General features: G+C 43.4%; 1 protein-coding gene across 2 annotated transcripts in view; it reads right to left on the bottom strand.

The window, feature by feature from the left end:
* Positions 1 to 8,533, bottom strand: part of mdfi (MyoD family inhibitor) — a 33,524-nt gene extending 24,991 nt beyond the window's left edge. For both annotated transcript variants that reach the window (XM_083939795.1, XM_083939796.1), the window contains exons 1-2: positions 8,088 to 8,533; positions 6,442 to 6,643 (exon numbers count right to left, since the gene is read on the bottom strand). In XM_083939795.1, the coding sequence (XP_083795921.1) occupies positions 6,442 to 6,598 (157 nt within the window). In that variant the 5' untranslated portion in view covers positions 6,599 to 6,643; positions 8,088 to 8,533. The remainder of the gene's footprint in view (positions 1 to 6,441; positions 6,644 to 8,087) is intronic.
* Between the last annotated feature and the right edge of the window lie 5,347 nt (positions 8,534 to 13,880).

The raw sequence follows: 13,880 nt of genomic DNA, 5'->3' as shown, positions 1-13,880 counted from the left end.
ACTTGATCAAAATATTCACCCTGTCTGCAGAACCTTCAGAAAGAAAATCACTGCAAAAGGCCCTGTTATCACTTTAATATTCATGTAAACCAAAAATTGCATAGTGCTACCAATTTTATTTGTGGTTTTCAATATAAAACTTGGTGTATATTGGTACTTTGTGAACATTTTCAGCGCACAATAGCCATGACAATTTTATAATCATGATATAAAGTTCTCACAACATTTCATCTCTACTTCTTTTCTCTTTATCTCTACCTCTACAAAGCAGTATTGTGTCCATCCTTATATTTGTCCGCATGCACGGATAGTTGCATGCTGCCTGTTTCTACTCCAGCCTTTGAGTTAAATTTTTTAAAACTTTGTTAACTTTTATTCTCCTTTTGTTCTTTCTGTTTCTTCACCCTAACTTCTGTGAAGTTCTGCCCTCTACAGTGAGGTTACTCTTAGGAACAGCTGATCACGCTAATCTGAGGAGGCTTATGAGACACTGCAGGGCTGCTTTGAAGAGCCTGACTGGCCTGCACTTTGTAAGCCACACAGGGAAGCATCGATGGGCTCACAGAGTGAATCACGGACTACATTCATTTTTGTGTGGACTGCAATGTCCCAGCTTGCACTGGAACCTACTACGCCAACAATAAACCTTGGATCACCAAGGACATTAAGGCCATCCTGAATGAAAAAAATAAGCATCCAGAGATGGCAACCGTGATGAGGTGAGGAGAGTGCAGGAGGTACTGAAACTGAAAATTAGGGAGTCTAAAGACAAATATAGGAGAAAGCTGGAGAACAACATGAGGGACGTGTGGAGTGTCATGAGAACCATCACCGGATTCCAGAAGACTGGTAGCACGGGGTTGGAGGACCGTGTGGAAAAGGCCAACAAACTGAACTTATTATTCAATAGGTTTGATACGGCGGCCCATCTCCCACATGACTCTGCTGCTGGCTGCCCTTCAACTACTGCCACTTTACCTCCCCCTACTCCTCCTTCTTACAGACCCCTTATCTTCCCCTCACCACCTCACTTCACACCTACCTATTCCAACCCTCCCCCCTGCTCTACATCATGTCTTCCACAACCTGGTGACCTCTGCCCTCCCCCAACGGACACTTCTACAGTGTCCTGGTGAGAAGACAGTTGACAAGACTCCACTTTGGCAAAGCTGCAGGCCCAGATGGCGTATTTCCCAGGGTGCATAAAGCCTCTGCCCCCCAGCTGTGTGGAGTACTTCAGCCTGAGCCTGCACCCCCAGAGAGTCCCTGTGCTGTGGAAGATGTCCTGCCTCATGCCCGTGCCAAAGATGCCGTGTACCAGTGGGGGGTCCCTGTGGACACTGTAGAGGAGTATAAGTACCTGGGGATGTACTTCAATGATAAGTTGAACTGGACTAGAAATATCAAGGCTGTCTACAAAAAGGGCCAAAGTCAACTCTTTTTCCTGAGGAGGCTGAGGTCCTTTAACATCTGCCGGACAATGCTGAGGATGTTTTATGAGTTGTTGTGGCCAGTGCGATCTTCTTTACTGTTACATGCTGGGGCAGTGGGCTTAAGGTCGCAGACACCAACAAACAAACTGATCAGGAGGGCCGGTGATGTCGTGGGGGAGGAGCACCCTGACGACCGTGGCAGAGAGGAGGATGCTGTCCAGCCTCCGGTTTATCTTGAACAATGTCCCCCACCCTCTCTATGACACACTGGCCCCACAGAGGAGCATCTTCAGCAGAAGACTCCTCGCACCCAGATTCATCACATAGTGCCACGGGAAATCTTTCCTGCCTGTGGTCATTAACTATACAACGCATCCCTTGGAGAGTCTGTCACTCCCTCTCTGTAATACGGACTCAATCATAAACAATTTGTTCTTTGCACATTTGTACGGTACTTTGCACATTATTACAGTACTTTTGATCTTTATATACATTACCATTGTAATTTTTATATTTTATATACTGTTTTATATTTCTTTTGTTGTTAAATATGTTGTTTGTATAGCTTTTGTATAGAGTTTGAAACAAAAACAATTCCCCCCTGGTATTATTAAAGTATTTCTGATTCTAAGGACGCACTCACACTGTCCTTCCGCACCGCGACCCAGGCTTTAGGGTACTTGTCCCCACTCCCTCTCCCCCCGCGCCCCAGCCCCGTTTGTACTCACACTACCAGGGCCTCAGCCAATACTTCTTGCTGTCCATACATCATCACGCCGTAACACGTCACACGCATTGATCGCGCGTGTGTGGCTTTGTTTACAAATCTTTCCACAGACCTCAGAGTTTTTGTGCGTCTTGTCGACTGTTTTTGAATATTTTCATCCGACCAAATCTGCAGTAAACACTCCACCTCCGCATCACACCAACATGAACCTTTCACCGCCATTGTTGTTGTTGTTAAATGTCCGCGCATGGTCCGTCCTTCTATTTACTATGTCCGAACAGGCGGCCATAACGCTACCGCCGTAGGGCTCGTGCTCGTGCACGTACACGTACACGTGCGCACACTCGTGCTCGTACATGTGCAAACGGCTCCGCTAAAGCCCACCTCTTTCAAGCGGGCCGTGGGCGGCTGTTATGCGCGGAACGGGTGCACTCACACTGCTTAAAGGTACTAGGCTTTAGCTGAAAAAACGGTTTTGGCCCGGTACAGAACGACAGTGTGAGTGCGCCCTAAAGCGCCTACTGTGCACAAAATACTTTGTGGCAAATGCATAAATTCAGAGAGCTGAGCATTGGTGTGGGAATGGCCAAACTTAATACTGCAACAAAAACATACCACGAAACAGAAAGCATTTCTCCTATACACATATATTATATTGTAAAACACATGGTAGTGAAACTTTTCAATGGAGACCTTGAGCTGCTACAGGCCAATTCAAACAAAACCATAAAGGGTTAAAGTAAAACGCTCTCAAAACCTAGAAAAATGTAGAAGTTAGTTAGGAATTAAGATTCTATATACCTACGACAGGTGTGGATGACATTTACCCAGATGGACTTGGACTTATAAAGCACCTTTCTAGTCTTCTGACTACTCAAGGAACTTTCACATTACTTGTCACATTCCCCCATTCACACAGACATTCACACTGATGGTAGTGGATCTACATACCAGCTAATCTAAACATTCACACCACATTCGAACCCCCATGCGCAGCAGCACGGGGAGCAATTCGGGGTTCAGTGTCTTGCCCAAAGACACTTCAACATGCAGACCGGAGGAACCGGGGATCGAACCGCAGACCCGCTCTGTCTCTGATCCACAGGCGCCCCAATTGTGGCTCACTAAAAACTTGAATTGTTATTTGTTCATTAATTTATTGCTCCAGCACCAGCAACTGCAGATTCCATGTCAGTAAGAAACGCTGCTAGTTGGACTTAACAGGACACCCCCTTCCCAAAAAGAAACTGATCAAGTTAATGTCAGGCCGAATGAGTGAAGTGAAATTAAGGGCGCACTCACACTGTCCATCCTTACCGTGCCCAAACAAGTTTTACGGGTAAAGCCTAGTTCGTTTGACAAGTGTGAGTGCAACCGCACCGCGCCACGAACCGTTTGGGAGAGGTGGGCTTTTGTAAAGCACGTCTGCACATGTAAGAGCACGAGCGTGCACACGTGTACAAGAACGAGCACGAGGCCTACGGCAGCTCTGACGTCATTTTATGTGCGCCTGTTCGGACATAGAAAAAAAAAAAAGACGGACCATGCGCGGACATTTAAAATCATGGCGGCGAAAGGTTCATGTTGGTGTGATGCGGAGTGTTTACTGCAGATTTGGTCAGATGAAAATATAAAAAAACGGTCGGACAAGACGCACAAAAACTCTGAGGTCTATGGAATGATTTGTAAACAATGACGTTGATCAATGTGTGTGACGTGTTACGGCGTGATGACGTATAGACAGGCAAGAAGCATTCGCGCGAGGCCCAGGCAGTGTGAGTACAAACGGGCCGGACCCGCGGGGGGAGAAGGAGGGAGGGACAAGTACCCTAAAGCCCGGGGCACGGTACGGACGGACAGTGTGAGTGCGCCCTAAATGCCAATTCAGTTTAGGCTAGTCAGGAACAGGAAAAGAGACACTAATGAACATTTTTCATGGACTGTACAACATGGAGGTTAAACCAGGAAGAAAAAAAAATGCTTCTGTATTCACTGGCTAAGCAACTTCGGAACCCTTTATCTCTTTCTAATAATGCATCCATGGGCAAACACTTGATTGAAGCCTTAGTTAGATCTATACATGTGTCTGTTGTGTTCCTCCAAAGCTCCAAAGCGGGAGGGGGGGGGGGGGGGGGGTTCAGCAGAGCGCTGAAAGCAGGGCCTTGTTGCCTTGTAGCCTGACCAATTTTCTCCTCACCACCCTAGCTCACCTACTTACCCTTAGCCTACACCCACACGCACACATACACAAACTAGACCAGTCAGCCAGACAAGCAGTCTAACTTTAGTGGGAGAAGCCACAGTTACACTTTGTGTTGGCTTCCTGAGAAACAAGCGCAGGTAAAGTCAGCACAGTCACGAGAACATGTTCAGGCACAAACCTACAGTTTAATAACTCTAAAACTCTTCACATTGGTATTATCATTAAATCTGATGCTGTAGTTACACTCATCATGGTGAACCACAATGTAGCGGAGAACAGTGATGTGTGTGTGTGTGTGTGGATTCTTTGCTTTTGCACATACAGTAATCATAATAGATTGGGTTGAGACTCGTCTTTGAAAAACAAAACTCCATCGACCATTGGAGGTTTTTATGGCAGGTTCCCATGGCAACAAGCCACTGACACTAAATCTCTGCACTGTTCCCTAACTGTTTACCAGACCACCTACCCCAATTACCCCTAGGACCTGCACTCTGATCTACAGTCCGTGCTGTCGTTTTATCAGTAAGCTTGAGGGAACTTGAATCATTTTGGCTCCTCCAGGATTAGTCATTCAGGCGCAGTGCAGCCGTGAGTTGGTCCATGTTCCCTAGTTCCCGCCCCAGTGTCAGCCAACCCTTACCATGACCAATCACACAAAGAGAAAGGGTCATGGGTTCATTCCCCAATTCCCAGGAGTCCCATTGCGGCCTTTAAGCGTTCCACTGCGCTGAATTGGTCCTGACCCCTCAGATCAACTGACCAATCACCTTAGAACACAACTGTTTTTATCCATCAGTGAGAAGGCCTCTGACCTATCGACTCACCATGACATCTACCAAAAACACACAATGATTTTGGGGGGATTTAGTGGGAGTCCCTTGAACTCTGCTTCTGAGTCTACCATTAGCAATTAGTCTGTAAAGTTCTAAACATAACAGTGCCTTAAGACTATTCCACCCTGGAAAATTTACATCAACCTTTACGCTCACAAAGGTGAATAAATTGGTCTATTCTTGTTTAGGGGTAAGAAGGTCTAATTTAGCTTGTAAGGGAAGGAAAATGTGTTGCATGCAGCAATGTATTCACTCACATACTGGCCAACCTTCTGCCATAATGAGGTTCACATGCATGAAAGAGCATAGAGATGTCTTCTCCCTCAGCACAAATACACTCTCTTTTTCAAACCAAATGGCTTAATCTTTTTATAACTACTTTCTGTCTCACTTTTTTATATACACAGATGCATAGTTGTCTAGCTTGGATTACTCTATTAATTTCTCCTATTTATGAGAAATACCTCTGTTACAAAGACTCAGTTTATTTTGTGTAAGAATTTATCATTCAGTTTCGACTACTCTACTATATGTTATAGAAGGACATTTGGTATTTCTGAAAGAAAGGACAAAAGCAATCAAACAAACAGTCATACACCGGGCTATGTGTGAATGGAATATACTCCCGAGACATATCATACAAGAAAAACAGCAAAATGCAATTTAAATTTTAGAAAAACAGCATCTTTTGACTAAATTTGTTGAAAAGGAAAAAGTGAGTTTGAATGTGTTGATGTGTCTTGGGACTGTGAAGGGTCCATCTGACTTTGTGGACATGGATTACTGGAGTGAAATGGACAATTTTCAATTATTTTGATTATTGTATTGAATACTGGGGTGATACAATATTCTGGGGACACTGTAGTGGAATTGACTATTTTTGATTCTCTAATTATTGAATTGCCAGGAACTTGTCTTATCTGAGTGTTTTTTAAAAGTTGTTCCTGTTTATTCTGTAATGGTATGGTTATTGTCACGATGTAAAGTCTGTTTTGTGGACCCCAGGAGGAAAAGCTGCTATAATGCTGTGGCTAATGGGGATCCTTATAAACTAAAACCAAACACAAACCAAAGAGCAGGGGGTTTAATGGAACTTTGTGGTAGTATTTTATAAACATTAGCCTATTCAAGCACAAGCCTTGAATAGTCCATCACATAACTGTTCTGTGATGGGACTGGGACTGGCTCTTGTTCTTTCTCCAACACATATTGTGTGTTTTTTTCCCGCAACTTTTTCCTTACCTGGACTAGGACAGGGCTTTGGGTTTGGGCAGCTGTTCACTCTCTCTGCGCTTAACGTTGTGTGTGAACTGGGTTGTGGAGCTGATAGAATGGAGTCCCCTTCATCAGGTGGCTCTGGGGAGATGGCAGGGGTACTCCTCTCCTCATCCATGGGCATAGGCCTGGCTCTTATGGGAGGTGATGGAGGAGCCAAGGAGTGAGCCTGTAGCAGAGAGAAGAGGTAGCCATATATATTATTACAAAAATTACAAAATTACAAAAAAGAAGGGTCACATGAAAGATTTGTCATTGTCTTTTGAAGTTGAGCAACAAGCCAGCAGGCCACGCTTACAGAGAGGTGGGTAATAGTCAGGCACAACTTGAACCAGCATGAATCCCTTACAGCTATAAAATCAGTAAAGGAAGGGGCTTGCGTGCTGCTTTCATGAAACAGTGGTAATACAACGGATGTGCCTAATCATAGCCTGCTTTTAATTTGTAGTGTCTAAAGTCTTTAAACTTCTATTGTGCAAATAATAATAAGAGTAGTATTTATAAAGGCCAACAACATAAGATAAAAAGACAACAGTAGGAAAAAAAGAAGTAGGAAGAAAACAGGCCAAATGATAATTAATTGAAAAACACACACATACAATAAAACAACAAACACATTAAACACAGAAGAACTGGAGCAGTAAGAAGCTGATAACATAGTGTTCATATTTACAGAAATATAAAAAATATAACTATAATTATGAAACTATTTAACAATATATTCAATGGTCCTACTGGGTATTCCTCAAGTAGATAATAACTAGTAAAAGCAAGAATGTATAACAGGCTAGTTAAATGATAATAGACTGACTATAAGGCCTACTGGTATTTGTGGTTTAGGACTGCAGCCAATTAGTTCTTACTCAATGGTTGCTTGGCGTATATTTTCTTGGGTAAATGAAATGATTTCATAATTGCTTAGGCTAATCACTTGTAATAAGGTCACGTGTGTTTCATTTTTCTAGAGAGGTGTCCCGCAAGACACCAGGCCCAAGCACCGGGCACGCTCTAATCATTGAGTATAGGTTTCACGTGCCAACGTGTGTTTGGCGCGCGCCAACCCTGCCAGAAGCAGCTCAGCTGGACAGCTGTTTGCGCGTTCCCGTGGTTTTGCTCCGCACTCGCTGCCCCCAAAAGTTTTGACAACCTTTAGCCTACAGTTTTTGTGAAAGTGCTTGGTAAAGCGAAGTTTACCAATTTCATCAACATGTTTTTCACACTTTAATAACTACAGTGGATTTAGTTGTTTACGTTTCGAAACGTAAAAAAAAATGTGAAAAGAAGTTTCTGGAAATGAGAAAAGAACATCGAACAGCACACTTCAAGATAGTGCCAAACTACTAGTATAAATATGTAGTCTTCGTGTGCACAGGTTTTGATAGATAGCAGGCTAGAGGAGAAATTCTAAAGTACAATGTCACTTTATTAAACGTTACTTCTGGCTAATAACGGGCGTATTCTGTTGACCTTTATTCCTGCTTTCCCTAAACAAGTCCCTGCATGCTCAGATCTAGCTCAGCTCCGTTTTGCCTATCTTTTTTTTCTATCTAGATTCATGCTACATAATAACTCGCTTTGATCCACGACAACAGCACAGCAAAACAGTTCCTTACCTTCTCTCTGGCTGGGACGCGGTGCAGTCAAACCTTCGACTAATTCATTCTCTGAGAGCTCCGGGTGGACTTCTCGCCCTCCGAGACCTTTCCTGTCCTCTTTACCTCCACTCTTGTCACCTTACACGACCATCAAATCTCCTTTCGGCTCATAGATAGCCCCAAAACTCCTCAATTCAATGCATTTTTCTCCAGCGAAGATAGTTTTCTCTCCGCCTCCAAAGTTTCTCTCTCCGGCTCGCCCCGTCCTCCAGCAGACCAGATGTTGGGAAGTTTGTGCGTCTCTGCGGGCACCTCGCTGAATACTCTGTGTGCACTGCAGGGTTTCTTGAATTTATGTTGCGTTTCTGCAAACAAAGTCAAAGTAGGCTCACGCCACCGTCCCAAATTGGTTTAAACTTTTAAAATGAGCAGTGTCCGTCCCGCTGTCTCTCCTCTCTCTTTACTCACACTAACTTTGCCTCAGACGTATGTGCTGCAGCTATTGGACGGGAAACTACAGTCAGCAGTGATTGTGCTTCCTCCAGGCTACAAACTAGTTGGGCTGAACTATACTGTCATATAATTACCCCCTTAACCCGAACCAGACACAGCAGCACTAACACAGGGCAGCTTTCATCGGGAATTATGAGCCCAAGAACCATATGTTTTTTCATTATTAATAGCGTAACAGTTTCTGAATATAACTTTTTATGTAGGCTACAAGGCAACAACTGTGGTATATAGGCTACTCACTCAAAATCACAGTGGTGCTAAGTTATGGTCACTCTTTTGATAATGGTAATGGCATTTAAGCCTCTGAAATACTCTCTTTGTTACTGTTTGTATTCTTTCAGTTCTTAAAAAAACTAAATACTGTAGGTGTAAGCAGGAAAAATGTTTGTTAATTACTTTTTGTTAGCCAATGCTGTTTTATTTCAAGGTTGAATGTATAGAATCTTCAATAACCCTAGTAACACTATCGCTCAAATTCAAAACACCATCACTAACGCCAGGTGATTTTTATTCGAAATAATACACCCAATAAAAAGTACTTGTCATCAAAATATATCAAAACATGACAATACATGACCCATTTGGATAGTGTTCTTTTATTTTAAACTGTCATGTCTAACATAATGAAAGAAATGCATCATGAGTGGACCATATACAAATGCTCCAAAATTACTGGAAAATTAGGAATTTGGGAACAAAAAATTCTTGGTTGGTTCTTTGGTGCACCCATTTCTGGTGAAGGCTCAGTGTCCATGTCACATAAATAACACTTTCCCTGGGTAGAATCCACCAAAAACCTACTTTACCAAACATGTGCCTGTTGGAAAAAGTGTGTTTTGGATTAGGAAAACACCCATGCCATCAAAGATGTCAAAGACAATGCTGAAGCTACCTAGAGATGCATGACACTTAAACTCAGCATCATGAAAATCTCATACATTTGTTTGTTTAAGTATTGCTTTTCCATAAAAAAAAATATATTGAGCAAGAATTTGAAATTCATGTATATTAAAAATGTTTTTTTACGGGTCTGACAATGGTTTTCAGTTACGTTCTTTTTACATTGTACCAGCAAATCTTGGCTGGTATAACAGGGCTGCCAGGGTTGTCTATTGTTGGCTGCAGCTTCTGTAGGCTGGCACTGGTGAAATGGAGTTTGCCAATCCTGCAGCTGTGTTATTCGTCGCAGCAGCTGAGTGACCTGAGACGGGCCAAAATGAGAGTCAATATAGGCTCAGGCTGTACAACCTGAGTCAGGAGAAAGTCCCTTTGCTGTGGAAGACCTCTTGCTTGGTCCCAGTCCTCAAGAAGTCAAGGCCATCTGATCCAGCAGACTCCAGACCAGTCGCCCTGACATCTCATGTGATGAAGGTCCTGGAGAGACTGGTCTTGGCCCAGCTGAGGCTACAGGTGAGGACATTTCTGGACTATTTGCAGTTTGCCTATTAGCCCCATTTAGGAGTGGATGATGCTGTCATCTACCTGCTGCAACAAGCCCATTTGCATCTGGATGGTGGGGGAGGCACTGTGAGGATCGCTTTCTTTGATTTCTCCAGTGCTTGCAACACCATTAAGCCTCTGCTCATGGGTGAGAAGCTGCGGGTGGTGGCAGGCCACAGTTTGTCTGTGGTCAGTGATACCGGAGCTCCACAGGGAACTGTGCTTTCTCCCTTCCTCTACACCTTATACGCCACTGACTTTCAGTACAACACTGAGGCCCTGGCCACACGATCAAAACCGACCTTTTTTCCCCCTCCGTTCTTGAAAAGTTTTCCGTCCACATGGACTCGGCTCAAGAAAAATCTGCGTCCACACGAAACCCGTGAAACCAGCTGAAAACGCTGTAATACAAATGGGTGTGGCGCTGTAACTGCCACAGAAATACACCAACAACGGAGAAGAAGAGACAGGGAGCCGCTGTTGTTTATAATCATAATACAAACACCGGAGAGTTTGTCGCCAAATCTGGTGACTGGTGTTAGTGGAGACTTTTGTGGTGTGTTGGACTCTGATGCACAAATCACTCTGTAGTAACTGATCTCAACAAACAGCGGGTGCTGCTGTGAGCCCTTCCCCGTCCCAAAGCACTCACAGGCGGGCACATTCTCACTACTTTTTGCAACCTTCTTGGCAACTTTATTTATAAAAAGCTACTAGCGACTAATTTAGCGTCTTATTCAGACCATCGGGGAAAAGTGAGAAATGTATGGTCAGCCTAATTCATTCCCATGCAGCCTCTCAGAGTACAGTTCAGTCTGTGGGTCCTTGTCTCTCTCCACGCAGCAGCCCGGCTGCGTGTGGATGGTCGGCCTAACCGGTATTTAAAATGTGCGTTTAAAGGAAAACGCGTTCTTGTGTGGCCAGGGCTTGAGTCATGTCACCTGCAGAAGTTCTCTGACGATTCAGCTGTTGTCGGGTTTGTAGGGGGAGGGGATGAGGGTGAGTACAGGACACTGGCAGACAACTTTGTAGAGTGGTCCGAACAGAATCACCTGAGTCTGAACATCAACAAGACCAGAGAGATCCTTCAATGTGATCTTCTACCAGTCGGTTGTTGCTTGTGCCATTTTCTTTGTGTTGGGGCAGCAGAATCAGAGCCAGCAACACCACTTTATAAAATCTTCAAGAAGGCTGGCTCTGTACTTGATCTGAGGCTGGAGTCTTTTGAGTCCGTGGTGGAAAGTAGAGCGTTAAGCTGTTAGCCATCATAGACAATGACCAGCATCCTCTCCATCACACAGTGGTCAGACAGCTGAGCACCTTCTCACATAGACTGCTCCAGCCCCGCTGTCGAAGGAACAGATACAGGAAATCTTTCCTGCCACATGCATCACACTGTACAATAAAAGTTAAACTGATCAGAACAATACAATCGCAAGAAGCACCTTATATGTTTTTCTCATAATCTGTCAACTTACATTATATTATTATATGTTTACATTTGCACTACAATTAGTGTAGTGCTTATTTATGCATTTTTTTTAGGTATATCTTTTATATTGTATTTTTATATTACTGTTTTCATGATTCTGTATGTAATGCTGCTGTTACACTGCAATGTCCCAGCTTGGAATCAATAAAGTACTCATATTCTATTCAAATTTTGAAGAAACTCTGAAAACATAAATGTTAATTGATGAAGAAGATGATAATTTTAGTGTGTGTTATCCCAGCTACTAGAACCTTTTAAATTATTAGAAATATTGATACAAGTAAATAATATTGTTTATATCCCCAAAGCAATTTCAGTCAAAAGTAACTGGACTTGGTTATTTGACGGAATGTGCTCAACATCCAAATGCTTTGGATAGCTCTACTGAACTGTTTAGCGTGACATTTTTTCATTTTACTATCACGCTTTGCATCTATTCTTTTTTTCTGGTGTCAGCCACTGTTTTTTCATCCTGTCTACAGGACATACATGCTCTATGAACACAGACTCACAGTGCCGTCTACTGGAATGTTTCTTTTCTGTCAGTATTAAACAGGGTAAGAAAGTACTAATCCTAATAGGTAAGTATAAACAATATCAAACCTGTGAATTTTCTCATTTGTCCAGGTCATCGTTATCCCCAAAGCAGTTTGAGTCAAAAGTAACTGGACTTGGTTAATTGTCTAGGAAGACGTTTCACCTCTCATCCAAAAGGCTTCGTCAATTCAATTCAATTCAATTTTATTTATAGTGCCAAATCACAACAAAAGTTATCTCAGGACATTTACAGAGTAGGCATAGATCACACTCTATGACTTATTTATGATTTACATAGACCCAACAATTCCCCCGTAGAGTACATCAGTTCATGTACGCATCTGACCAGGCTGGGACTGGTCCAACTACCTGGTGTGGAGATCCAGGTATTTAACCTTTCACAAGGCCGATGATGTCACTGGAACCCTTTGTGCTCCAAGTGCCAACGACCGTCGTTGGAGTGACAGTTGGTGGGCAGTTGGTTTCGACTTTGTTAGCGCTCTTTTGGGTCATAACAACAGTCTTTGGGGTCACAGAAGGAAATACAAAGGGATGCAGTATTTGTTGAAGATCCTCCTAAGTTTCTCTGTTGTTTCTCTTGTGTCTTTTTCTTTTTCAACCACTTTGGTTGTCTTTCTGGAAGCAGCTGCCATTTTCACAAAGGTCCAGCCGGGGTAACCACAAGTTGTGATGGCGCCTCTCAGGTGCTTGCGTTCTTCCCTTTGGGCCTATGGGCTGGTGGGTACGTTACCAGCTCTATGTTGCAGTGTTCTGATAACTCCAAGCTTGTGTTCCAGGGGTGGGAGTCAAACAGTAGATATTGATCTGTGTGAGTGGGTTTTCTGTGTACCCCAATGTGGAGGCTCCTGTCATTCTCCATATGGACGCCACAGTCTAAGTAAGGCAAACTGTTGTCCTTGACTTCTTCTGTGGTGAACTTGATGTTTCTGTCCACAGAATTTATATTTTTCAGTAAAAGTTTGCACCTTTTTGGATTTGATTTTAACCTATGTGTCGTCCACATGTCTAAACCAATGGCTCTGTGTTATTCCTTTGAAGGAGTTCAAAGCCTTGTCCTCTACATCCTCCATATATAGATTTGCCACAATAGGGTATACTGGTGAACCCATCGCACAACTGTGTTTTTGTCTGTAAAAAGTGCCATTAAACTGGAAATAGGGTGGTGTTCAGGCACAAATTCAGAAGCTGGCAAATGTGGTCTGGTTTAAGATTTGTTCGGTTGTGTAAGGAGTTGTCCTGTGTGAGCTGCTCTCTTACTGTGGCCAAGGCCTCCATGGTTGGAATACAGGTGAACAAGGAAGTCACATCGTAGGATAACATGGTTTCATCTGGATCCATTGTTAAGTCTCGGACTTTGTTCACCAAGTCTATGGAGTTTTGGATGTGGTGCGGAGTGTTGCCCACCAGTGGTGCCAGGATATTGTCAACGTGCTTGGCAATGTCATAAGTGACCGAGTTTATGCAACTGACAATGGGCCTGAGCGGGGCCTCTTCTTTATGGATCTTTGGGAGTCCATATAAACAGGGGGTTGAGTCCTGGGAATAGAGCCTGTAATGTTGTGATTTGTCAATGACTCCTTCTTTTTGTCGTCGCTGTAGACACTCTATAACCTTCTAGTTGTAACCGCTAGTAGGGTCTCATTTCAGAGTTTCGTAAGTGTTAGAGTCACTGAGTAGTGCAGAGATCTTTGCCTGGTAATCAGTTGTATTGAGAACGACTGTGCATCTACCCTTGTCTGCTGGAAGGATTATGATGTTGTTGACTTTGCTCAGTGCTGTTACTGCTTTTCTCTCCTCAATGGTGAGGT

Source organism: Echiichthys vipera (genome assembly GCF_963691815.1).
Source record: "Echiichthys vipera genome assembly, chromosome: X".
Taxonomy (NCBI): domain Eukaryota; kingdom Metazoa; phylum Chordata; class Actinopteri; order Perciformes; family Trachinidae; genus Echiichthys; species Echiichthys vipera.
Note: the sequence above shows the minus strand (reverse complement) of the source record. Positions and strands in the feature narration are given on the sequence as shown.